The 27,424-nt window shown below is 45.1% G+C and overlaps 1 protein-coding gene across 1 annotated transcript in view; it reads left to right on the top strand.

The window, feature by feature from the left end:
- ADCY5 (adenylate cyclase 5) overlaps positions 1-25,317 on the top strand; it is a 260,004-nt gene extending 234,687 nt beyond the window's left edge. Inside the window, exons 14-21 of the mRNA XM_027845254.1 lie at positions 462-626; positions 3,511-3,686; positions 5,121-5,153; positions 7,182-7,314; positions 17,281-17,544; positions 19,627-19,831; positions 22,377-22,501; positions 24,464-25,317. Coding sequence (XP_027701055.1) covers positions 462-626; positions 3,511-3,686; positions 5,121-5,153; positions 7,182-7,314; positions 17,281-17,544; positions 19,627-19,831; positions 22,377-22,501; positions 24,464-24,592 — 1,230 coding nt within the window. The 3' untranslated portion in view covers positions 24,593-25,317. The remainder of the gene's footprint in view (positions 1-461; positions 627-3,510; positions 3,687-5,120; positions 5,154-7,181; positions 7,315-17,280; positions 17,545-19,626; positions 19,832-22,376; positions 22,502-24,463) is intronic.
- Positions 25,318-27,424: the final 2,107 nt, after the last annotated feature.

Below are 27,424 nucleotides of genomic sequence, written 5' to 3'. Positions count from 1 at the left end.
ACTGCACATATCTTAAATGGTCCAGCACCAGTTTCACTCTCTCATACTCACATGTCTCTCCTCCTCCTACCCCAGTAGAATGTAAGCTCCTTAAGATCTGGGGTTGTTTCATTCTTTGTATCCCCAGCACCTAGCACAGTGCCTGGTACTCAGGAGGTGCTTAATAGATGCTTATTGAGTTGACTTTATGCATGTTTATGACCACATACTCAGGATAACTCTTACACTCTCATCCTTTCCTGCTACAATTTGATGTATGCATTCAAATGAATCGTTACTTTCTCCCAACCACCACTAGTGTGGAACCCACAGAGTGGAAGTAGGGGAAAACTCAAAGGTGGGAAAGAGAGTCCAACAAGGAGTTGTAGTCCCATTGCATCCTATGACAATAAGTCTGCTCACCTGTAGAACCCCAGCCTCAGGGACCACTCTCTCATATCTGTCCCTTTCTTTCTGCCCAGTTCATGTGCAACCCTGTGGATTTGTTCAGCTGCCTGGCGGAGGAGCACAACATCACGGTGAACCAAGTCAATGCCTGCCATGTGGGTGAATCAGCTTTCAATTACAGCCTGGGCATTGAGCAGGGCTTCTGTGGCAACCCCCGGCCCAACTGCAATTTTCCAGAGGTACCCTGTGGAATTTGTGGGGGAAGGAGGAGGAGGGGCAGAAATCAAAATTCAGGGGAGAGAGACAGGGAGTCAGGGTTAAGAGTGGAGGGACCTGAGGGCTGAGGCTCTCCGTGGGAGGAGGCAGAGAGATGATTGCCAGACTTCCCTATCCCATCCTCACCATCTGTACTTTCTGGAAAATATAAATAGTGAAACAAGAAGGAAAAAAATCAGGTTTCATCTTGATTATTGTTGTTTTTACAACAATAAGAGCTTGAGTTTACAGTGTAAGAAAAAGGCAATGTGACATTAGTGGCAGGAGAACCTGCCAGGGAATCAGAAAGACCTGGCTTCGTGTCTTATATCTGACACACACTGGTTGTGAGACTCTGGACAAGTCATTTAACCTCTCAGTGGCCAAGGCAGCAAAGTTTCAGAGCAGGCACCCATCTGTATCAGTAGAGGAGGTTTCCTCACTGGGAGTTCCTTGTACCAAAGAAGTCACAGGTCTAACAAAAAAGTTTTTTTTTTTTTTTTCCCAAAAGACTTTCCTCAAAACATCCCTGTGAAAAAGGTTGGGGGTCCAAGGATTATCTTAGTATGGGTGAGGAAAATGAGGCTCAGGGAGTTAAATGCCCTTGCCCAAGGTCACATAGCTGATGCCTCAGAACCAGGATCCAAGCCCAGGTCTCCACAATCCTAGTCACCAGCTCTCAAATGTAGATTTGCATGCGGCTCTCAGAGGAAGAAAGGTGACAGAGTAACCCAAAGTATCACGTTCCCGCACGGATGGAGCAAACACAGCCCAAGGCTGAAGGACAAGAACTGGGAAAGGAGAATCAGGCCGAATTGGTGTAGTTGTTCCTTTTAGAAGGATAACATGGGGGCCTCCTGCAGAAGGCCTCCATCTCCTTCATCCAGACACTGCCATAGGAGACAGATGGTCATTCTTCCCATGCCCCAGGCAGCTCTCTAAGATAATAGATTGCAGAGAAGCGGCCAGTCTTCATTGCTAGAGTGAGTTTTCTCACCAGAATTCCCAATGCTAATGAAATCTAAGAGCTGGGGGAGTTTTGGGTTTGTTTTTTGTTTGTTAAGTAAGGCTTAGAAAGAGACAGGATGTATCTAGAGTCATGGAGCATATGAAAGTTAAAACTGAGACTAAACCCCAGGTCTTCTGGTGCCCAAACTGTATTCTATTCTCTGAGATGCTTTTTCTCCTGGATCTTTGGGACCAAGTTTCTTTCTTTTTTCCCCATTTATCCCTCTCCTTCAGGCTCGCTTACCCTCAAAGGCAACAGTGGGAAGGCAGGATTTCTGTTTGATTCTTTCCCAGCCCCACCCCCATCATCCCCATTATTCCTGAACTTCCTCTCACCCCTACCCTCCTTCCCCCAGCCGCCTCTGCAGGCTGATGTTTATCTGTTTCTTTTCACATCTGGACCAAGAACTCTGGAGAGGGCCGGCTGGTTTCCACTTCCTGACAGGTGTTTGCTGATGACTAGAGACTATTTTTAATTTCTCCTCCCTTTCCCCTCTTCTGATCCCCCCTACCCCTGCAGCTCCCTCTCCCTGGGAAGCTGTAAGCCTGATTTTAGCAACTGCAGGAAACCTGGGATCTATCAGGACCTGCCTCATCGACTCCTCATAAATGGGAGATTGATGGGCCCCAGAGCCTGTGTTCTCTTAGCTCTGACAGGCATGGCCTGTTCCTCCACACAGCAGACAGAGACCTAGGCCTCATCGTGATGACATAGTCAAGGGTCCTGGGGGACTATTCCCTTTACCTCCACCCAAAGTAAAACAAAACAAAAACGCGTTTGGCTCTAGTGCTGAACCTTAGCTTGGTCAGCCCATCACCCAGGAAGTACTTTGAGCTCCCAAAGTGAACCCAAAATCCTCCTCCCCACCCAGACTGGAAACTGAAGAGCTAGCATTTACATAGCACTCTACGGTTTGCAAAGTGCTTTCCCGATACTGTAAAGTGTCATTTGGTCCTCAAAACAACCTTGTGAGGTAGGTGCTAAATTATCCCCATTTTATGGATGAGAAAATGAAGGCTGAAAATAGATTAAATGACTTTGCCCAGGGTCACATAGCTAATAAGTATCTGAGGCAGAATTTGAATTCAAGTCCTGCTGGCTCCAGGTCCAAGTCTATCTGCTGCACTGCCTCACTGCTACAGAAACTGTTTGCCAAAGTTCTCTAAACCAAATTGGGAGTAGAAGGTCTAGCTAGGACCCCAGTAATTCAGGTCTCACCCCCATGTGTCTCAAGTGGATAAAGCAGACATGGGCTGTTGGGCTGCATCCTATAGAGAATTTTCTCTCCCTTTTTCTGTCTTCCCCTTCTGCTCTAGTCCTTTGTGGCAGCTAAGATGGTCAGATCCCAGTTCTTTGTATCACTCCCTAGGGTCTTAGTCAGGGGGAGGCAGGGAGGAGACCCAACTATTCATCTCCCTCTGAAGTCTGGTATTTCTAGACAAAAGATAGGAAGGTCAGGTGGGAAGGGTAAGGAGAGGGACAACTCTCCCCTCCCCACCCCGTAGCCCACTACCACCATTCTCTCCCACTACCCTGGGTCATTCCCTTGGTCTGAGTTTGATGCAGGAAGATGGTGACCTGGACGGAGGGAATTACTAGCCAATTAAGAAGGTCCTAGCACTGACTGAAATAACAACAGGTCCGCACATTTATTTCCACAAAAGTGTCCCCGGGTCACCCCATCTTTCTTTCTTCCTCATTGCTCTGATGGCTCCTGCCCCCAATCCCTTGCTTTGGAGTGACCCAGTTTAGAGAGACAGAGCACACCTGAGCTGCAGTTCTAGCAGGGGGCAGGGGAGAAGTCTGCTTCGCTGGGCCTCCGGAGCCACGCCTGACACTCCCCCATTGTCTCCCCGCAGTACTTCACCTACAGCGTCCTGCTCAGCCTGCTTGCCTGCTCCGTGTTCCTGCAGATCAGCTGCATCGGGAAGCTGGCGCTGATGCTGATCATTGAGGTCATCTACGTGCTTCTGGTGGAGGTGCCTGGAGTCACACTCTTTGACAACGCTGACTTGCTGGTCACAGCCAACGTCATGTAAGTGGCGAGTTGTCAGTGGTCTTGGCACCTCCACACCCTCTGGATTTGTGCCCTCCATTCCCCTCCCTTCACTGGCAGTCTACTACTACTTGGTAGAGAGGATTTTAGAACCATAGACTCTTTGGATTAGAGAAGAATACCTGGAGGAAATCATCTAACCCATTTCACTGGCCCTTAACTACTTACCCCACCTAAATTAGGTCAGGTACATGAGGCTTTATTAAATTTGCCACCTCTACTTTCCCACCCCTGATGAAATAATAACTATTGGTTGTATGATAACTATTTAGACTACAGGTCATCACTTTCCTCCGACCTGATCCCCTGCTTCCAAAGCTTCCCAGACAGATGCTCAGTTCTGCTCAAGGCTTCCTGGATCCATTCAGGAATAAAAACAGACCATCAAATCCCCTAATGGACATGAATGCCTGTGGGTCCATAAGGCAGAGAATTAGGAAGAGTTAGGCAGAGGAAAGAGCTACAGATGAAAATCCTGGACACAAACATTAAAGGACAGAAGGTCCTGGGACAGTTTTAATACATCTTCAGACCTTTAAGAACTGAGAAGAGTTGTTCCCTATCTCTCCTGAGAATGAAAGAGAAGCCATAGTGTGAAGGATTCAAGTCAGTATGAAGGCAGATCTTCCAGACAGTGAGCGGGTAGAACAGAGGACTTAGAGAAGGTACTGGGACCTCCTTCCCATGTAGCATACTCTAGGGTGTGTGCAGTCCTTGAACTATTACAGATGAGAAAATAGAGAGGCAATCCTTGAAGATCACACACCAAGCCCCCAGGACACTCTTTCCTGAAGTCATCAAACAGAAGTAGGACCAGGAGGGCCCCAGGATTCCCAGGGTCACTAGAGTAACTTTAGAATGAGAATAACAAGTTTTTATCATTGGAATACTAGCAATTATTAGTAGGGTGTAGGGGGGAGGGTGCTGAACTTAGCATCACATCACCTAAGCTGGAATCTCCACCACTTACTAGCTGTGTGACCTTGAGACCCAGAGGAAACTCTGGGCCTCAGTTTCCTCAGCTGTAAAAGGAGGAAGTTAACTTCTAAGGTCCCTGACAGCTCTAGTTCTATGAGCCTATAATTATGATGAGAGCTCCAGACAGTGTTGGCACAGAATAGCTTCAGAAAGCGTCCATGTTATCATGATGCTGAGGCTATAATGGCTGTGAGCATGGCCATCGGTCAAGTATAGGTGGAATTTGTCTCTGTTTACTTCTTGGGCAGCTTTGAAAATGTGGGTGGGAAATGGTAGACAAATTCTGAGCTTTCTGGTGTTTCACTGAAAGCAGTTAAAATGGCTTTGGGATGAGGGGGACCATATCCTGGGGATCCAGTGTGTGGAAGGACATGTTGGAGCATAAGCTGCAATGCTGCAATGCTGACTCAGGCTTTCTCTGGCTTCTGATTCCAGTGATTTCTCCAACAACAACGGAACAATGCAGTGGTGAGTTGATGCATAATATCCATTTATATGTAGAGGGCATCCAGAGTAAATAGGAGACAACACAACTAGACAGGCGATATTACAGAGAATCCCGAGAGGGGACCTTGGAGATCACATGAAGCAGTGGAAGGACCATTGATCTCTGGAGTCAGAAGACCTGGGTTCAGATTCCACCTCTGATGATGATTGCCTATGTGACCTTTGATAAATCACTTAACTTATCTGGGCCTGTTCCTCATCTGAAAAATGGAGTAGACTCAATTCCCTTTAAGATCCTTTCAAGCTCTCGATCTAGGACCATAAAGCATTTTCCCAAGGTCAGATAGCAGGTAGCACTCTTTCTACTAGGCTGTAATGCCTCATTTTAGATGCCAGGAAACTCAGGTTTAATCATAAACAAGATACATGCAGACTGGTATGAGGGGAAAAGGGTGAGCTTGGAAGGATGAGGCTGGGGTTAGTTAGAAAGCAATTTATCCAAATATTAGGATGATCTGAAACCCAATCTTATATATGCCCACCAGGGAATCCTATGCAAGGATTAAAAAATTTTTTTTTTTAATTTTAACTACCATTTATCTCTACATTATCTGTGGCCATAAAGTGTAATGAAATCCTGGATAATCAAAATCCAGACAAGCCAGAAATCTACTTTTATTTAGTATGAGATCCCAGCTTTCCTCCAAAGTCCCAGTCAACCTTTATCCAGAACTACTCATAGTCTTGGGCAGTTAGGTGGCAAAGTGGCTAGAGTGCTGGGCCTGGAGTCAAAATGACTCCTCTTTCTGAGTTCAAATCTGGCCTCAGACGTTTACTAGCTGTGTGACCCTGGGCAAATCACTTAACCTTGTTTGTCTCAGTTTCCTCATGTGTAAAATGAGCTAGAGAAGGAAATAACAAACCACTCCAGTATCTTTGCCAAGAAAACTCCAAATAGGGTCATGGAGAGTTGAAAACAACTGAAGGACAACAACACTGACAGCCTTGGTGTGTGCCCCCTCTCTTTTCCTTCTGTGAGGGCACAGAAGAGAGGAAGGGAAGAAACAAGATTCAGCCCTTGGATATTTGAAAGTTGGCTGTACTACTATACTGTGTATTACTCTAGAGCAGGAGTGGAGGACCTGCAGTCTCAAGGCCACATATGGCCTTCTAGGTCCTCAAATGCAGTCTCTGACTGAATCCAAACCTAACTGTAAAGTCTGGATTTCCTCAGAGGGCTGCACTTGAGGACCTAGAGGGCCGCATGTGACCTTGAGACTGCAGGTTCTCCTCTCCTGTGAGCACTCATGGCCTTGACTTGGTACTGACCATTGTCAGGTCACGTGTATGGAAAAATATGTGCATTAACTGCCAGGTGTTTTTTTTTGTTTGTTTGTTTGTTTTGTTTTTGGAGGCAGTTGGGGTAAATAATTTGCTCAGGGTCACACCACTAGTAAGTGTCTGAGGCTGGATTTGAACTCAGGTCCTCCTGACTTCAGGGCCTGTGCTTTATGTACTGCACCACCAAGCTACCCCTGCCAAGTAGGGTTTTAGGCTCTTGGGGGTAAATAAGTAGATGCCTTGTAAAATCAGGAAACCTGGATTCTAGTCCCTGCTTTGCTACAAACCAGCTGTATGACAGTAGGCAGGTCACATTCTTTCTGGGCTTTAGTTTCCTCATCTATAAAGTGAAGAATTTGGAATGGATGATCTCTGCCTTCAGGAAGCTTCCAATGTAATAGAAGAAAACCCAGAAAGAAAAGGGGAAGAGAAAGAGAGATGAGAGGGAGAAGGGGGAGGGGGAGAGAGAGGGAGAGGAGAGGAGAGGAAGGGGGAGAGGAAGAGGAAGAGAGGAAAGAACAGGGAGAATGATGAGAGAGAGAGAGAGAGGAAGGGAGAGAGAGAAGGTTAGATGAAATTACATGAAAGCTATCTTATGGAAGGAGGAGAACAGAGTGAACTGGAAGAAGGTATGGGATGGAGGGAACCAAGATCCACTGTGTGCTGTCCAAGGCAAGTTACAAGCTCATGTTCTCTTTCTGCCTACAGCCCTGAGCATGTGACAAAGGTAGCCCTGAAGATCATGACGCCCATCATTATCTCCGTCTTTGTGCTGGCTTTGTACCTTCATGCCCAGCAGGTGGAGTCCACAGCTCGGCTAGACTTCCTCTGGAAACTTCAGGTAGGTGGGTGGGGCTTCCACTCATTTCTGTTGCATTGGGGAATGAGGAAGAAACTTATTTAGCCTGTATGTAATTCTAGAGCTGTGTAGTTGGGGCACAGTGTGGACAAGGCAGCCCTCAGTGAAAAGCCTAAGTCCTTTGCTCCCAAGATAATTATTTTAGTTACGGTAGAGACTAATGATTGGTAAGCCACTCCCTATCCTTATTTATCAGGTTGCCAGGTGGGTCTAGCAGGCCTTCTCCCAGTTTTTCAGGGGAATTAACAGAATGAAGGGGATTAAAGGAAGATTACTTAAGAAACTCCCAGAACTTGATATAGCCTGACCCATCATCATCATCATTACTCTACATAACAAACATTTATCTGGATTTACTGAGGAAGGCAGAAGGGGATGGGGGATACAGAAAAGTATAAGACATTGTCTGCACCTTCATGGCACTTATGGTCTAGGTTCAAGAAGACAAGATGTCTCCATGTAACCATACAATTAGCATTTTAAGTTATGGTATGAAAATGTTGAGGGACTTCAAAGGAAAAAGAAATTAGGGAAGACTTCATGGAAGAGGAAGGATTTAAGTTGAAGCTTAAATTTAGATAGGACATAAAAGGTAGAGAGAATGGCATGAGCAAAAACATGCAAGTATGAAAGTCCAAGGGCAGCTGGGTGGCACAGTGAATAAAGTGCCAGGCCTGGAGTCAGGAAGACTCATCTTCCTGAGTTCAAATCCAGCCTCAGACACTCACTAGCTGTGTGACCCTGGGCAAGTCACTTAACCATGTTTGTCTCAGTTACTCATCTGTAAAATGAGCTGGAGAAGGAAATGGCAAACCACTCCCAGTATCTTTGCCAAGAAAACACTGAACAGGGTCATGGAGATGTGGGCACAACCGAAAAATGAATGAACAACAATGACATGAAAGTCTGAGGAATGTAGTTGAGTCTGGCTGGAGTGAAGTGCTTATGTAGCAGGAGATTATATTAGATTGTGGAAGGCCTCAAATGCCAGGCTGAGACATGTTATTCTACAAACAGTTGGGAGTCACAGGAAGTTTCTAAGCAATGAAATGACATGTTCAATAATATGCATAAGGAGTATTAGTCTGCCAGTGGTATGGAAGATGGATCAAAGACAGAATAACCTGGAAGCAGGGACACCAATTAGGAGACTGCTGTATAGAGTGCTGGACTTGGAGGAAGACCTAGGTTCAAATCCTGTCTCTGACATTTACTGTGTGACCTTGGGCAAGTCACTTAACCTTCAGTTTCTTCATATGTAAAATGAGAGGGTTGGTCTTAATGAACTCTAAGGTCTCTTCCAGCTCTGAATCTTTGGTGCTATACTATTAAGAGCCTGGATTTAATTTTTAGTTAAGAATTACAGATACTCTGACAACAACTTCCAGAGGCCAGAGCCACATTGGACAGTTTCCGATGGGACAATCCTTCAAATACTTTAAAAAGGACTGCTCGGGCTCCTTCTCTTTTTCAGGCTGAATGATCAGGCGTCCTTTATCTTCTTTCAAGTCTCACCCTCAAGCCCTTTCCCCCATCTCTGAGTCTACTTTCAGGGCCATCCTCAGGTCATCCACTTCTGTCCTCTGTGTGAAGCCCAGAAGAGGCTCCAGCACTGTATTCAGTGCCTGACCATCCAGTGTGTGTAGCTGAGGCTAGGGGAGGCCAACACTCTCTTCTCCTTTTCCCCAACCCATAAGAGGTATGCTCTCACTGGAGGGAGCCCAAGCTGGATTGCCTCTACACTAAACACTTCTGAAGATGGAGGAAGAAGCAGCAAGGAGGAGAGAGATCCTAAACAGACATCCTTAGCTACTACCCCACTCTTGAGGTATATTTATTCCACCTCTTCGAAGGAGAGTAAGCAAATGGAGGAACTGCCTGTCAGAGCTGAGCAAAACCAGTCCTTCAGGCTTTACTAAATGCAGTCTCTGACACCTGCCCTCCTCCCTAGCCCCTTGGCCAGACATCGCCAGCTACCTGGGCCTGGCACGGGGTCAAGGGTTATTCTTCCCCAGGTATAAAGTAACAGTTTCTAGTCTTGAGAACCTCGGCCTTCTTTGAACGTTTGTCAGCAGCCACAAGTAGGCTTCTGACTATTGGAAAATTAGAGCCTTTGGCTGGCCCTTAGTTTATGAGTAGTCTGCCTACACAGGCAGCCTTCGTTGGACTTCTCTGCAGAAAGCCCACGGACCACACAAGGACCATGTTTGTTAGTGGCACAGGAGTGGATGCCACCAACACAGCCCTCTCCTTCCTAGCTCTAAGAGCCCAGTTACTTGCCATGAGACTCAGAGGACGCACCTCTTTACTCTTCCAGCTGATGATTCATTAGAATTAGTGGTTGTTCAGCCACCTTCTCCTCTCCTTTCCCCTTCTACACACCAGGAGGCAAAGGTTCACAGGATTCACAGATAGAATCATAGCTCTGGAGAGGGAAGGGACCCCAGGGGCTAACGAGTCCACTCCTCTTATTTTATAAATAGGGAAATCAAGGTGCCCAGTAAGGTTAAAGTGATTTGTCCAAGGTCACAAATGGAGTCAAGTGTCAGAGGCAGGATTTGAACCCAGGTATCCTCTGACTCCACGGCCATCCCCCCTGCTCTTTCCACTGCACCACACTACATCTGGAACCTTGATATGTTGCTCTTTAAAGACCACTGGCCCCTGCCCTTGCTCATGTACATTCCCTTCCATAACCTATCCCATCCCAATAACTTTGAAGAGCAATATGGGAACAGTCTTAGGTGACACATGCAGGTGCTTAGCACAGCCTTGAGGGGAAGTAGAGGGTGGAGAAGAGGTAATCCCCTTGTGGAAAAAAGCAGAAAGTATAAATTTTGACAAGCAAGTATAAAGGGCTAAGCCTGAGCCAATATCAGGTTTTCTTCAGTGTACTGAAATCCAAGGGGTTGAGACAGAAACACAAAGCTGGCTGTAGGAACACTTGCCCCAAAGTTTTCATCTTTTATGGAGGCTGCTTGCATCTCATGTCCCATTTTGATTTACTGGCATGGTCAATAGGCTGGAGTCCACTGTGTTCCCCTTCTGACTCAGCTACATCAGTTAGGCTAATGGGCTCAGTCACCACTACTTAACAGCTGCATCACCTTGGCTAAGTTAATTAACCTCTCCAGATCTGTACATTGTACCACTAATGCTATTTTCTTCATCACTAATGATATTTTGTCTCTGCCAAGCCAAATGGGACATTAGAATCATATACCCTTACAGCCAATGGGGAATTTCGAGTCTGATACCCTGTAATTTCATCAAGAGGAATGGAAACTAAACTGATTTAACCTATCAGACCCCACTACACTATGATGGCTTTTTTTTAAACCACTCTATTAATTAGTCACATTACTGTTTGGGAAATTGAGGGTATTTCTGTGGGATTTGTTCTTTTGGGCACTATATGGAACAACTAAGGGTGATGGATGGGTGCTTCACAGGCAGATTTTGGCCTTCCTGAGAATCACAGCTGTCTGACGGTGGAATGGACTGCCCTGGGAAATAGAAAGCTTCCTTCAAGCAGAGGCTAGATGACCATTTGTCAGGATGTTGTAAAGGCAATTCCCGTACTTGATATGGGTTGGACTGGTTGACATTTCAGGTCCCTTCCACATCTGTGATTCTGTAATTCTGTGCCTATCATTTGAGCCACCAAAGTATAGCATTCTATGAGAGCTTGAGTCATCTGACATATAGAGGTACTGACAGCTAATGTCACATTCAAAATCAGGTCAACAACCTATCAATGGCATTTATTAAGCACCTACTATGTGCCAGGTGCTGTGCTAAATGCTAGGGATACAAAAAGGCAAAAGGCAGTCCTGCTCTCAAGAAGCTCACAGTCAAACGGGAGAGACAACATGAAAATAGCTGTGTACAAACAAGATATATTTACAGGTAAATTGTAGGTAATCTCAGAGGGAAGGTACTAAGATAAAGAAAGATCAAGAAAGGTTTCTTGCAGAAGATAAGACTTTAGCTGAGACTTGAAGGAAGCCAGGGAAATGCGGAGGCAGAGATAAGGAGGGAGATTATTCAAGTCACCAGAACTAGCCAGTGAAAAATGCCCAGAGTCAGGAAGGAAGAACAAGGAGGTCAGTGTCACTGGATCACAGACTACATAGGAAGATTAAGGTATAATAAAACTTGAAAGACAGGACAAGGTCAGGTTATGAAGGGATTTAAAAGCCAGATATGATTTTACATTTGATTCTGGAGATGATAGGGAGCCACTGTAGTTTATTCAATGGAGGGGGTAATGTAGTCAAACTTCCCCTCTAGGAAGATCAATTTGACAGCTGGAGTGGGGAGAGACTTGAGGTAGGAAGACCAGCTGGCAGGCTATTCAATAAACCAGGTGTAAGGTGGTGGTAGCAGAATAGGTGCTATGAAGGTAGGAATAATAGAGAGTGAGGAGTTAAGGATGACACCTAGGTTGTGAGCCTAGGTGACTGAGAGGATGGTATGACCTCCAGCAGTAACGAGAACACTAGAAAGAGGGGCAGCTAGGTGGCACATTGGATGGGGCACTGGAGTCAGGAGGACCCGACTTCAAATCCAGCTTCAGATCGACACTTGACCCTTACTAGCCGTGTGACCCTGGGCAAGTCACTTCACCCCAATTACCTCACAAAAAGAGAAAAAGTTAGAAAGAGGAGAGAGTAGGGGTGGGGTCAGGGGAGAGGGAAGATAATGACTTAGATTCTGGATATGTTGAGTTTAAGATATCTATGGAATATCCAGTTGGAGACGTCCAGTAGAGAGACGGAAATGTGAGACTGGAGGTCAGGAGAGATGTTAGGGCTGGATAGATATGAGAATCATCTGCACGTGTGTGTGTGTGTGTGTGTGTGTGTGTGTGTGTGTGTGTGTGTGTGTGTGTGTGTAATAACTGGATCAATGGGAGCTAGTGAAATCCCCAAATGAAATAGTATAGAGGGAAAAAAGAAAAGGGCCCAGGACAGCGTCTTGTGGGATACTCATGATTAGCAGACTTGACCTGGATGAAGATCCAGAAAGAGACTGATAAGGAGTGATCATACAAGTAGAAAAACCAAGAGAAACAAGTGTGGAAAACCTAGAGAGAAGACAGTATCAAGGAGAAGAGAATGATTGACAGTGACAGTGCAGAGAGGTCAAGAAGGATGAGTACTGAGAAAAGGCCATTAGGTTTGACAGTTAAGAGATCACTGCATTTGGTAACTTTGGAGACAGCAATTTCAACTGAACGATGCAGTCAGAAGTCAGATTGCAGAGTTAAGAAGAAAGTGATAGGAAAGGAAGTGGAGGCATCAATTGTAAAGAGCTTTCTCAAGGAGGTTAGTCAGAAAAAAGAGATGAGCTATAGGATGATAGCTAGCAGGCATGGATGGATGAAGTGAGAGGTTTGTTGAGGATGGGAGAGATATAGGTGTGTTTGTAGGCTGGAGGAAAGCAGCCAGTAGAGAGAGAATGAAGATAAGTGAGAGATGGGGATGGCTGAGGAGGAAGACTGATGGCAAAGATGGGATGGAATGGGATCATTTGTGCATATTAGAGGGCCATGTCTTGGCCAATGTGAGACAGAGCTGAAGGAGGATATGGTGGTGGAAGACATCTGACTGATGAGGGAGATAAGGAAGAGAAGAGGGAGCTCGAAGGGAATGGACTCAGTTTTTTCAGTGAAATATCAAAGTTCTCAGCTGAGAGGGGGTGGATGGAAGGATGAAAAGATTTGGAAATGCCAGTGTAGTGAGTAGATAGTCAATCAGGTAGGGTAGTATAAGAGGATTTCCCTGCCACAGTGTGGCCCCAATTGAGATTACGTCATAAATTTGTAGTGGACCCAGTCAGTGTTCAAAGAAATTGGGTCAGGGGAAGACAACTCTCCTTGTAAACACATGGATTCAGGAATGTGGGAACAAAGGATGCTGAGCCACAGACTGGCCAAGGAATTCTCTCCCATGTCCACGAATACCTTCTCATGTATAGAACTCTGTACTGGCATTGAAAAGATACAGGGGAAGACAGGAGACATGCCCCTCACCCTTGGTACGTTCCCAGTCTACTGGAGGGAATCAGAGTATTTTTGTTTCCACAGCCGCTACTCAATTCAATTTAACAATTATTTATTGAACATCTTCGATGTGCCCCGCACTGTGCCAGGCACTGGACAGGATGCACATGTATACAGCTTCTGCCCTCATGTAGTTTATGTGAACTCAGACGAGTCCCTTAACATACCTATGCCTCAGGTTCCTCATCTGTAAAATGAAGAAGTTAGGCTAGATGGTCTCTGAGACCCCTTCCAGCTCAAGATCTATGATCTAACAATTAGAAAGCCACATGTGGCTGTATATTGTCAAATTCAAAAAAATATGTTAAAGACTAATGCTATATAAGGATCAAAAGCAGAAATCAGTGTGGGCTTGAGGAACTTTGGGAAGATTTAATTCGAGGGAGTGGGACTTAAGGTAACTAATGAAGGAAAGACAGGGAAGGAGAAATGTGGAGGTTTGGGAGGGAGGGAAGGGGTTATTCCCAGGCTCTGAGAAGAACGTAAACAGAAACACAAAGATAGGAATGAGTACGGAATGGGAGTGAGAGGAATTGTGAGGAGGCCAATTCAGTTGGTATCTAGGGGGGCAGGAGCTAAGATTTCTTATGCAAAGAGGGGCTTGATTATGAAAGGTCTAGAATGGGAAGCGGAGAAATTTTGACTAGGTTCTCTAGGCAGTGTAGGTTTTGAGCAGAAAAAGTAATATGATAAAGTAGTCCTTTAGCAATATTGATCCTGGCAATGTTGTGTAAGGCAGATCAGAGAGGAGGAAAATTAGTTAAAACACCATTATATTAGCTTGGACATAAGCAATAAGTGCGTGGAATAGAGTGGTAGCAATGAAGAGGAGAAGAAAAGACAAATCTAAGCAACAAAGCAAATGAATAATCACTGGGACCTATTTACTGAATGATATGATATTGAAGTACCAATACTTCAAAGGTATGTGATTTTGGTACTCCCTTCAATGATGCTGATTACAACCCCTCTCTACCTTATTAGATGGCCTTCCAGAGTTACTCCGGCTTAAAAACAAACAAACAAACAAAAATCTTAACAGCCTTGCAGGCAACTTCTGGTGACAAACCTTTCCAGATTTCGTTACAGAGGCCCCTCAGTAGAAACATAATCCATCATTGGACCCTTCCTTTTGTAGCCTTCTCAGCATGGTAAAACCACTCAGTACCTGAGTAGCTCTCAAGAATGCATCAATATGTCACAATGAGGCATTGAAGCAGGAAGTCAGCTGAGGGACTGATAAGATATTTGGATTTAAGTAGAGGAGTAGTGCTATTAAACAAAAATAACAAGCGAGTTCGGGCTGGAGAGGAGGCTATGGGGAAGATTGTGAGTTCTGCTTTGTACTTCTTGAGTCTGAGTCATCAATTCAGTGTAGAAGGGCCCAATAAACAACTAGAGATTGAACCTCCAGTGACTGAGGTCCATATGGGAGTCTTTGGCACAGACGTAACAGTGGAAGTTTTAAGAATGTATGAGCTCTCTAAAGAAGAGAACCGAGAGGAAGAAGAACGCAGGATCAAGGACAGAACCCAGGCTTGAGCTGGAGGCTAAAGGAGGAAGCAGGAAATGATGACAAGTAGACTGGGTAGCAAAAAAGTCTCTATCCTTGGGGAGATCCCATTCTAACGAGGGGTTTATGTCCTTGGAACTGTCTAGTCAGGGAGACCAGATCCATTCCAGCAGGAAAAGGTTTGGAAAGATGGATTAGAGAGAGGAGAAACTGGAGTCAGAGAAAGCAATCATTCTGCAAACAATCCAGCAGCAATGAAGTGATTAGAATCCGAATTAAGATCGACTGTAGGAGTGAAGAAAAACACTGTGAAGAATAAGGTGAGGTGACGGAATCACTTGCACTGTTACTTAATAGGGCTGTCACTTCATCTCTTTCGGCCTATTTCCTTATCTGTAGAAAAGAGGACGCTCAGTCATCTCTAAGGTTCCTTCCAACTCGAACATTCTGGGACTCTATGACTTTAAGAATGTTGTTCAGTTGTTTTCAGTCGTGTTCAACTCTTTGTGACCCCATTGGGGGTTTTCTTGGCAAAGATACTGGAGTGGTTGGCCATTTCCTTCTCCAGCTCATTTTATAAATGAGGAAACTGAGGCAAACAGGGTTAAGTGACTTACCCAGGGTTACACAGCTAGTAAGTGTCTGAGGCCAGACTTTAACTCACAAAAATGAGTCTTCCTGATTCAAGACACAGTCTATCCACTTTGCCACCTAGCTGCCCCCGACTTTAAGAATGCATATAAAAATGCATATAAAATACACATATAAAGTAATATGCAAATTACTACAAAATTCTGTAAATGATAAATGTTCCTATTGTTGTTGTTCAGTCATGTCCAACCCTTCGTGACCCCATTTGGGGTGTTCTTGGCAAAGATACTGGAGTGGTTTGCTGTTTCATTCTCCAGTGGATACAGTGGCTCCATTTTGTCAGGCAATCGGAGGGTAAGTGGCTTGCCCAGGGCCACACAACCAGGAAGTGTCTGGGGCTGGATTTGAACTCAGGTCTTCCTGACTCCAGGCACAGCACTCTATCCACTGAGGCACTGGTTGCCTATAGATAAATGCTAGAGGATGAAAAACAGTGGCATGACCAGAGAGGGCTGCCTGGGTATAGTGATTTTTGAAAACAGAAAGGGACACAGGCTAGTGGAAAGGAATATGACCATCATTCCCAAGGGGTATGTGGAGGGTGCAAGGTCCCTATGGTTGTGAAGCTCTTATGTCACAAGGCAGTGTCTGTTGTCAGGCCAGGCTGACACAAGATCATAGCTCAGGGAAGCTGTGGAGTTGGGAGGCTTTTTTTTTCCTGACTAATTAATCCAACAACAACCAAGCACTACCAAGTACTGTGTTAGGTGCCATGAGGGATACAGAAATAAACAAGATATGGATCCCCTTCCCAACACAGTGTCCCCTCTCCCCCTTTTCCTCTGCTCATCCTTTAAAGCCCTATCCAATTACTACCTCCTCCTGGAAGTTTTGTGGGTAACTTCTCCCCCTCTGACTCATAACTCTATAATATACTCCCCAGGTGGTATTAAATGAGATAATACTTATAAAGCACTTAGCACAGTGCCTGGCCCACAGTAGGCGGCTTTAAAAAAAAAAATGCTTGTTCCTTCCCCCTAATATTATGTATGCAGTTATCTTTGTTGGGGTCTTACTTAAATTCTGTATCACAACCCCTCCCCAGACCCTTGGGACAGTGCTTTGGACAGAGTAGGTGTTGTTTTCAGTCATGTCTGAAAACATCATCTTTGTGACCCCATTTGGGGTTTTCTTGGCAAAGATACTGGAGTAGTTTGCCATTTCCTCCTCCAACTCAACTGAGGCAAACAGGGTTAAGTGACTTGCCCAGGGTCACACAGCCAGGAAGTGTCTGAGGCCAGAGTTGAACTCAGGAAGATGAGTCTTCCTGACTGCAGGTCCAGTGCTTGATTCACTGTGTTCATGCAGCTGCCCACACATGTACATGATGTTTATTGCATGCATGAAGAGTAGATCCATTTTACCTACTTCAAGATTTTATCTACTGCCATCTAACCTTAAATTCTGAGATTTCTCTTTATCTTTCCCCATTATAATTGGAAGACTGGGTCCATTTCTTCTCCCACCTTTCCTTCTTTCTACTTTTTTCCTTCTTCTTCCTTCCCTCCTTATCTTCTACCTTCTACCTTCCTATTCCTCATTAGCTCTGTCCTTTTTCCTTCTTTTTTCCTAAATGCCTACCTTTTCCTCTGCCCCTCCATGACTTTCTCTACTTGTCCTTCCCTTTCCTCTTTCCTTTCTTATTCTCTTCTTCCTTTCCCCTCCCCTCACTCCCTCTCTCCACAGCCCCTCTCTTACCTCCTCCCTCTCCCTCCAGGCCACAGAGGAGAAAGAGGAGATGGAGGAGCTCCAGGCCTACAACAGGAGGCTGCTACACAACATTCTGCCCAAGGATGTGGCGGCACACTTCCTGGCTCGTGAGCGGCGCAATGATGAGCTGTATTACCAGTCATGTGAATGTGTGGCTGTCATGTTTGCCTCCATTTCCAACTTCTCTGAGTTCTACGTGGAGCTGGAAGCCAACAACGAGGGGGTGGAATGTCTCCGACTCCTCAATGAGATCATCGCTGACTTTGATGAGGTGCTGGGACTTCAAGAAACATGGTGGCATGGGGCCCCGTGGGCTGGCAAGGACCTCCAGGGATCATCTGTTTCAGATCCTGCCACTGGACAGCACTGATTGATCCTAAACCTCAATCAGTCAAATGAGAATGTTTTAGATTTAAAGACAGACAGGCCCCTTCTCTATTCCCTAGTCAGAATAAGAGAGGTCATGACCTTTTCAAGCCACTGGTTTTCTTGCAGAATGGCAAGTATAACCTCTTCACTTTTAGGTCTCAGCGCAGCAGGTAGTAAGTGAATTACTTAGTGAAGGGAAGTGAGTGAAGGATGAAGAGATCATGTGGGGTGGGCCCTTTGAGGGTTGTAGAAAGAGAAATCTTCATTCCTCCCCCTCCCCCATACATACACATGGGAGCACCCAACAGAAACCTAGTCAATCCAAGAGGTACAGCAAGTGTGGACATTTTCATTCCTGAATCTTTACCATGAGGAATGCTGTCAGGCTGGCCAATACTCAATCACTAGGTGCCTTCAAAGATGGGACTTGGATGTTTGGTGGTGGGGGAAACCAAAACTTTTAACATCTGAGCTGAGTTCCTCCTGTGTGCTCTAGCTTTGTCCCAAGTACTGGGGGGAAATGCAAGGGAAGAAAGACACCCCTCACCTTTAAAGAAACTCTAATGGGGAAGCAGTGCACCCATATCAAATTAAGGACAACAGGGATAAAAGCAAAAACACAAGAAATTACAGCTGGCTAAAACACGTAGCACAAGAAGACACAAAGGGTTAGAGTGACCAGGAGCAAACAGAACTGGGAATAATGAATTTGGAGGGGGGAGGAAATATTCCTGAAAGCAGAAGTCATTGAGGAGGAAGATCCGGAAGGAAGTCAGGGACAGGGCTTAATCGTGTGGAGCCAGGAGCAATGGCACGTGAAAAGCCTGGGAGATGATGAGAGTAAAAGCCTAGACAAGAGAAGTCTTAAGGGGCCATGTTTAGCTGTGTTCAAGGATTTAAAAGGCTGTCACATGGAAGAAGAATTATACTTGTTCTGCTTGGTCCCAGAGGGCAGAACTAGGAATATTGTGTAGAAGACTTGCAGAGACAGCTCTTGGCTCAATTGAAGGCAAAACTTCCTGATACTGTTAGAACTGGGGTACACTCCTTTGGGAGGGCAGTAGATTCCCTCGAACTAGAGGTTGTGAAGCACAGGCTGGGTAACCACTTGTTGGAGATGTCATGGAGGGGATTCTTGCTATGGGTTGGACCACTGGCCCAACAAAAATTGTGTTGTGAACCCCCATGAGGGGTTTGTACATATACAAAGTACTTTGCTAACCTAAATGGGCAATTATTTATTTCTTAAGACAACATTTAAGAATTTTTAGCACAAACCCCCAGGACCATGGTTGAGAGCACCCAAATGGGAACCACCGGGCTAGAAGACCTCTGAGATTCTCACATTCATAGAATGTTTTATATGGTGTACAAAGCACTTTCTCCACCCAGCCTCACAAGTGTTATTAATCTCCATTTTATGGATGGGAAAAAGGAAGCTCAGGGCAGTAAAATGAGGTCACACAGGCAGCAAGTGGTGATGTAAGACCTTAAGTCCAGGTCTTTCCACTCGACATTCTATCAATTAACTAGAAGTGAAAGAGTTATGGAGGGTGAAGGAGGGAAGTGAGGGGTCCTTGACTGGAATGGAGCTCATGAGCCTTTGAATGAGGGAAGATTTGTGTGGGTAGATAGGCAAAAGGATCCTAAGTTGTAATTAAATTTTAAATCTGATACATCTGGGAGCCACTTAGGGATTTGGGGCAGAAAAGAGCTATGGAATACTCTGAGTAGATGTTTCTTACTAGTGTATAGAGAAGAGATACGCATTCTTACTGTGTGCCTAGCACTATGTTAGGCACAGTGGGGAGAAAAAAACCAACAGAAGTTTAAGACATGGATCCTTAGCTATTATTGGGGAGGTAAGACATGCAAGAAAACCATAAGACCTTGCCCTCACACCTTCAGTTTCTATTTTCTCTGTCTTGTCATTTGTATGATCCCTGGGTTCTGGGGACTCAAGCTCTTCTTTCTCATTGCCTAGATCATCAGTGAAGATCAGTTTCGGCAGCTGGAGAAGATCAAAACCATTGGCAGCACTTACATGGCTGCCTCTGGCCTCAATGATTCCACCTATGACAAAGCAGGGAAGACACATATCAAGGCCTTGGCAGACTTTGCCATGAAGCTAATGGACCAAATGAAATACATTAATGAGCACTCCTTCAACAATTTCCAGATGAAGATAGGTGAGGGAGGGAATTGATGTGCCTGGTGGACTAGCCCTGGGGAGGGAGCTATGGGACTGTCACCCTCTGGGCTGCCATTCCCTTTCCACCCACATTTAAGTTATGTATACTTTTCCTTTTCCATTGTCTTGGGGCCTTTGAATCCATTAGAAGATTATCTAGCCAGCCAATCAGTAAATCTGTGGTGAACTCCTAAGGTGCTTTGGCACTCTTGGGTATAAGGGACAAGACATGGCCTTTAACCTTGGCGAATCCTCTGTGTGACAGGGATGGTATGATACATTCACAAGGTGTCAACAGAGACCTATTTAAAATGCTTCATGGAGATGAAACTTGAGCCAGATGCTGAAGGATGGTAAGAGGTATCAGGAGGAAGAGGAAAAGAGGAGGGGGTACTCCGGACAAGACGTCCAACATGAGTAAAAGTCCAGAGGCAAGAATGATTATGTCCTATTCATTGCACAGTAAGGAGACTTGAGTAGAGCAGAAGACTTGGAGTGGGGAACAGTAGATGGTAAAGATGGATGGGCTGGATGAGGACAATTACAGGGAGCCTCAGCTTCTTGATGAGAAATTTAGACTTTATCCAGGAGAGCACTTAGGCAAGGGTGAGTAGGGAGAACAGCTAAAAAGTTTTGATTAGGGGAGCGATATGTTGAGAACAATTCTTAAGGTATATCTGAAGCCTTGGATGGGGAAACACTGAAAACAAGAAGGCCAGTTAAGAGGCTTCGGGTAGTAATCGTGACAGGTGACTAGGGCTTAAAGGCAGTATAGTAGAAAGAGCACTGGATTTGAAGTTAGAGGAACTGCTCTGCTACCTGTGTGATTTTAGTCGGGGTTAGACTCAATCAGTCAACATGCAGTTATTAGGCCCTTGCTACATGCTAGACATGTCAGTAGGCCCTGGAGATAAAAAGACAAAAGTGAAACATTCCTTTCAGATCTAAATCCCATGATTCTATGAACTAAGCAAGAGTAGAATAGGAAAGGACAGATATGAGAGGTCTTTCAAAAGAAGAAATGATTGCATTCGAGAACCAATTGACTGAATATGGAGGGAAAGAGAAGCATCACAAATGACAGAGTTCTATATTGGATGGCCTGCTATCACTTCAAATTCATCAAGTCCAAGTGGAGATGTCCTGTAGATAGCTGGAAGTATGAACCTATGATTTGGGTGAGGGATAAAAGTGGGGCAGCTAGGTGGCACAGTGGATAGAGCGCTGGGCCTTGAGAAAGGAACACATGAGTTCAAATCTGGCCTCAGATACTTACTAGCTATGTGACCCTGGGTAAGTCACTTAACCCTGTTGGCCTCAGTTTCCTCATCTGTAAAATGAGCTGGAGAGGGAAATGGCAAACCACTCCATTAACTTTGCCAAGAAAACCCCAAATGGGGTCACGAAGTTGTGAAGACGCAACTGAAACTACTGAGTAACAACAATAAAAGGTGGAAGAGACATAAGGGATCACCTGTGCAATGCCAAGAGTTGAGAAAGAATACAAAGAGAAAAGCAGAAGGCAGAGGACTAAGTTTTGAGAATTCCCACAAGCAGAGCAAAGGAAAAGGAGCCAGGAAGGACAGTCCAAGAGGTAAAAGAGATGAGAAGATACTGGCAAAGAAACCCAGAGAGGAAAGAAAGGATTGACCAATAGAATCATGTTTTAAAGAAGTCAAGGAAGAGAAGTAGACTGAGAAGAGGCAATTGAGGAAGACAGTGATCATAGATTTAGAGCTGGAAGGGACCTTTGAGAGCATCTAGTCTGGCATTCCCATTGTATAGGTGAGGAAACTGAAGCCCAGAGAGATTCAGTGATTTACACAAGATCATACAGACACTGTAGGCAGCATGATGGAATGTTTAGAGATCTGGCTTTAGAGCCAGGAAGATCTGGATTAATGTCCTACTTTGGACACATAATAGTTGCGTGACCTTGGGCAAGCACCTCTCAGTGCTCTGGGCAACCCTCTAAGACTACATATTGCAAATATTGCCGATTAACCTGCACTATACAGAACTCCTCACTTGGGAGTCTGCTATCCCGATGAAATCACGGGTCCAGTCCCTATCCCTACCCCACATAGATCTGGGACTAAAAATCTGTTTTTCTGACTCCAAATTCATTAATGAGCAATCTCAGAAGTGGGGTGAGGGTAGAATTGTAGAAGGTTAAGGAATGTGTTAAATGTGTGGTGAGGAAACGGAAGCAGCAGTTTATAAAGCACTTACTGGAGAAATGTGACAGTGAGTGAAAGAAGAAAAAAAGGAGGGAGAGAAATTGGGTCCAGCAAACTTTTTTTCCCCTTTTCCTTCCAAGATGGTAGAGACTTGAGTGGTTTTTTTTGACAGTAAGAGGGAAAGAGGCAGTGAAAGGGGAGAGACTTAAAGATGTGAAGCCAGGAATGACTGAGAAAGACCCGTCAGGAGCTAAGAGATGGGATTTGGGGCAGAAGTGGGGAAGTTAGCCTCCCTCCCCCCGCAAAAAAGCATAGCCTGTGCAAGAGCTTGATGCTTTTTTCTCCCTACCTTTTCTGCTATAGGGCTCAACATTGGCCCTGTGGTGGCTGGAGTGATTGGAGCTCGAAAGCCTCAATATGATATTTGGGGCAACACAGTGAATGTGGCCAGTCGCATGGACAGCACTGGCGTGCCCGACCGCATCCAGGTGAGTGGCAGATCATCTCAGTCAGTAATCCCCCTGCCCCCAGCCCATACAGATGAAGCTCCCTCCTATGTCAGAGATTTCCAAGCATGGGAATCTCAGAGCTTTCACTATGGTGTTGTTAGATTTGGCTATAAGGGACTGATTGACCCTGACAGCTTGATTTAAATTTTAGGAAACAATTTTTGCAAAACCTTATCAGTCCCACAGTAGAAGATGGTAAGAAAGCACTGATGTTAACCAATGGACTGGTCATCCACGATCTTAAATTGATAAAACATTCCCTGGATGTAGAGCCATCTGCAGGGCACTATGAGAAATAGAGGAAGACAAAAATAGTTTTGCATGACTTCATATATATGACTGATGTTATATTGCTTGCCTTCTCAATGGGTGGGGAAGGAACAGGAGGGAAGGAGAGAATTTAGAACTCAAAATTTAAAAAAAAGAAAAGAAAAATGTTAAAAATGAATAAAAAGAGAGATAGAGAAGGAAGAGGCAATCCCATTGTGTGGAGTGTGGGAATGGGGAGGGAGGTTCCAGACTAATGGAGGAGGCTAGTCAATGCCTTCAGGAACATACACAGAGGAAATAGACATGTGAAAGAGAAGTAAGCTTTAGCTGACTGTAGTCATACAAGACTCACATGGCAATACCCAGTTAAAAGGGAGCTTTGCTTCTACCAGATTACTTTAGAGCAAACAGTCTAGCTAATTAAAAACTATTTTCCTTCTGGGGATGCTTTGCCCTCTCACCTACATACAAACACACATGCCTGGAAAGATGTAGGGAAACATTTTTCTATTCTCCATTCATCAGGGTCAAGAACTTGTGAACCCTCCCTTCTTGCCACTCAGCTCATGCCCTCAGTAATAGTGGCCTGGAGCTTCTCAAATTCTGATGCTCTGTCAGAAAAAGTTTGGTACAACAGGAAGAATATTTTCAGAGAAGATCTGGATCTGTCACTAGCTAGCTGTATGAGCCCAGGCAAGTCACTTAACCTCTGCAAAATGTAGGGGAAGGACTAGATCCCTGGTGACCCTTCCAGCTCCAAGATTTAAGAAGTGACACGGGACAGCTAGGTGGTGCACTGGATAGAGCACCAGCCTTGGAGTCAGGAGGACCTGAGTTCAAATCCGGCCTCAGACTCATAATACTTTCCAGCTGTGTGACTCTGGGAAAGTCACTTAACCCCAACTGCCTCACTTAAAAAAAAAAAAAGAAAGAAAGAAAAGAAAAAAAGAAAAAAAAAAGAAGTGACACTAATTTCATTCTAGGGACTACAGACAGAGACATATACAAAACCATGAGGCAGACTGCCATTAGTTTAATGGCCACCAGGGCCCTTGAGGCTCAGGGTAGCACCATGTGGCCGCAGACCTAGCTTTGCCAAAGATCATTCAATCTTCTTCTTCCTGCTTCCCAGGACAGAAACAAAACTAGAAATTTGGAGTCCCAGGTAAGGTGACAGAGGAAGGGCCACATACAACTTCTCACCAAATCCCCATAGAAGGTAGCTCTAACAGAACTAAGTAATTGCAACAAAATACTGTTAATACACACAATTATCCAAATAATGAATTAACTGTGACAACTCAGAATCCCCTTCTCACCACTGCTCAAACAAGTTCTAGGTGTTGATTTGGGCAGGGGACCCAGGTATGATTTTGTTGAACTGCTTTACTATTTGGGATCATTTGCACCCCTTCAACCTCTGTTAGCATAGATGAATGCCTTGGGTTCTGCTCCCTATTTTGAAAAGAGAAAAGACCTTTAACGGATACACCCATTTCCTCACCACCTTGCTATCCTTCTTGTGACATAAACCAAGCATCTGGGTTAAGGACACAATATAAAGAAATAGAAAGGCCTCTGCAGTCCGTGGCACTGGTGTGGCTCCCCTGAATACGCATCCTCCAGATCTTTTCTTCAGTCCCACTCCACCTTTCTTCTTTCTTTCCCCAGGTGACCACAGACATGTACCAGGTGCTGGCCGCCAACACATACCAGCTGGAGTGCCGGGGTGTCGTCAAGGTGAAAGGCAAAGGGGAGATGATGACCTACTTCCTCAATGGAGGACCTCCACCCAGTTAGCAGCAGGCAGAGTGGGCAAAGCTGTACCAGGCAGACCGGCTTTTGGAGAATTGGAAAATGACTTCTTTTGTGCCAGGCAAGGTGGGCAAGCCTAGCTCTAGTGCCCACAGGGTGTCCTGGTGTATTTTTCCACAGTGACTCCAAAACCAGCTTTCTCCTCTCCTTGGGGGCAGGAGCCCCAGAAGGACCCTGGGGGAGTCAACTTCCCTGAGAGCACTAAGTTGACCAAAGATGTATGTGGCTCTATATGTCAGCTAGGAGAAGACCTGAATCATTTGAGTTTTCTAACTGACGGCAGCGTCAGTTCCATAGGGTGGAAAAGAGCTTAGTATTTATTGGTGTAGTGCAACCTGACACACTCGTGGAAGAGGCAGGAGCTGCCTGGGGAAGACTTCATGCCCTCGGGGTAAGAACCTGGGGCATCAGCCAGGGAAAGCTCGGGGATCCCCACAGATGCTGCTTTTCTGTGCAAGCTTTTTAAAACTCAGATGGTGGCCTGGCCGTTGTTCCACTGAGGCCTTCTGGCATTGCTGGCCATGGCACTGTCACAGGAAGGACTCTAGCCATATTAACTGTGCCCTCCTCCATCCTCCCCATTCCCCTTTACGAGCAGTACACCCAGTCTAAACAAGACTCTTTCCAAGGCGGGGAGGGGAATGGAAGGGGTAGCAGGAGGCTCCCATGGCTCTGAGAAAAGCAAATATTTATTAAACAAAACAAAAACAGTTCTCCGTGCCCTTCTTTAGCACGTGCTAGTTTGCCGCGTTCGAGAGACACAAGTAAATCAACACTTCAGGCCAGGGTGCTGGGGTTTGGGGAAGGGAGGGATCCCAGCCCTGAGATTTGTCATTTTTGTATCTTTTATTTTGTAATATTGAAAACTTGGAGATCTAACAGAGATACCAAATTCTATATTTTGTAAATTCTCTATATCAGAAAGTGGCTGTGTGCAGCAGGGTGTCATTGCTGGTGTGTCTGGCTTGTCTATTTGTACGTATGTATATAAGCTGTGGAGCCAGGCCCCGCTCTGTGCTGTCAGCTCATTTCCCATTTGGCAGTTTTCAGTTTTACAGGGTACAATCAGCGGTGGGTTTATCTGCTTCTGGGACCTCAGGGTAAATTAGGTACTGTACTTTCACAGTGGGAGCACACACACACACACACACACACACCCCTCACTTCCCCTTATAGAAGAACATAAATGGTGAGTGCCAGAACCACTAGAAGATTTCTTTCCAGAGCTGAGGTGGGTTTGTGGAGAATTCCTACCCTCTCTATAAATAGCATTACTGTACCAGTGGCCTCGCCATCCTACCATGTCAACATATTTTCATCTGAAAAGGTTTTCTTTTGCTGTACTCGAACCATCTTTGAGCCTGACCGGGGCTACCCTACTATAAGGGGACTTGAAAATAGCGCTAAGTGCCATTTGCTGGTTTCAATTTGATTTCTCTGAAGAGCCTTTGCCCAGTTCATCCCTCCTTTTCTCTTTTTCTTTTTTCCATAAAAAAAAAAAAAGCCAACTGACAATTCCTCTACTTGTCCAAGTTGGTTCAGAGGCAGGTGGATTTCCACAGAGGACCCCTACTCCGCACCTGGAACAGTGTACCTCAAAGTGGTCATCAGGTCCTTAGCTCTGAGCTCCACACCAATGCCTAGGTAGCACCCTTTTCCCCTTGCCTCTGGTGGTCTGAATCATGACAGTAGGACATAAGAGTTCCTTGAAAGAAACAAACATTTGTTTTGTATTGTGGGTTTGTTTTTTCTTTTTCTTGCTTTCTTTTTTTTTTTTTTTGGTTGCTTGTTTTTAGTTTTGGGTTTTTTTGGTTTCTGTATGCCCAGCTTCTAGACATAATAGCTCCTTAATATATGTTGGAGGAATTGAATTGAAAATAAACCCTTGAGGTTTTCTTTTAAAGACAACATAAAGAACTCTGTTGTTTTGTTTTGTTTTGTTTTTTGTAATCTGTGGAGTGAAGGGAGAGTTTTGATAACTAGTCAGGCTGTACAGTGAAGAGATACTTAAACCAAATCCAACGTCTGGGGGCGGACCCATATCTTTCCAACTCTTCACTCTTCTCAGGGCAGAATTACTCTCTGGGGCTCTCATGGAGAACCAAAATTGGGGCCTGTTTTACTGTGCTCAACAATGAAAATTATTATGTGCACAGAAACTTGTTTTCCTCTTGCTGAGACATCCTAGGTTGTGCACAGGTGCCTGCACAGACACACACACAGACACAGACACAGACACAGACACACACCACGGCCCACTACATAATGCCACTTAATCTCAGCCTTTTATTTCCAACTCCCCTGACTGACACTCTCCACCATGACTGCCTGACTATGATATGCTGTTTCCCCCACTCCCAGTTAGGGCACATCTCTGAGGAGCAAAGGGTATGAACTGTAAAACTGCCAAGTCTGCCTTTGTATTATATTTCTGCTGTTACATCCTTTAAGTTTTATGAAGCACCTGTGTTTCCCACTGTATTCTGTTGGCTTTCTTTCATACCCATGGTTGTTTTGGTTTCTGTTTTAAGGTTTGCTTCCAATTTGAGTAAAGTATGTACTCAATCTGCCTGTGTCACCATGCTTCCTCTTTACTGCTGGTCTTTGTTAGAAACATCTCCAACCTTGAGAGGTCCTCTCCCACTTCCCCTTGTCACTTTTCTCAGTCTCTTCCCTTTTCCCCTAAATTTCTCTCCCTTTTTTCTCTCTCCAGTTATCCTCCTTATGCCTCAGTTTTGCCATCTGTAAAGTGAGGGGGTAGAATAAATTGATCCATAATTATGGTCCCTTCCAGGCCTTGAACCTATAAAACTTCTC

This window comes from Vombatus ursinus, unplaced genomic scaffold (genome assembly GCF_900497805.2).
Source record: "Vombatus ursinus unplaced genomic scaffold, bare-nosed wombat genome assembly UNPS02014959.1, whole genome shotgun sequence".
Lineage (NCBI taxonomy): Eukaryota > Metazoa > Chordata > Mammalia > Diprotodontia > Vombatidae > Vombatus > Vombatus ursinus.
The sequence above is the reverse complement of the archived record's forward strand: the minus strand, read 5'-3'. Positions and strand labels throughout refer to the sequence as shown.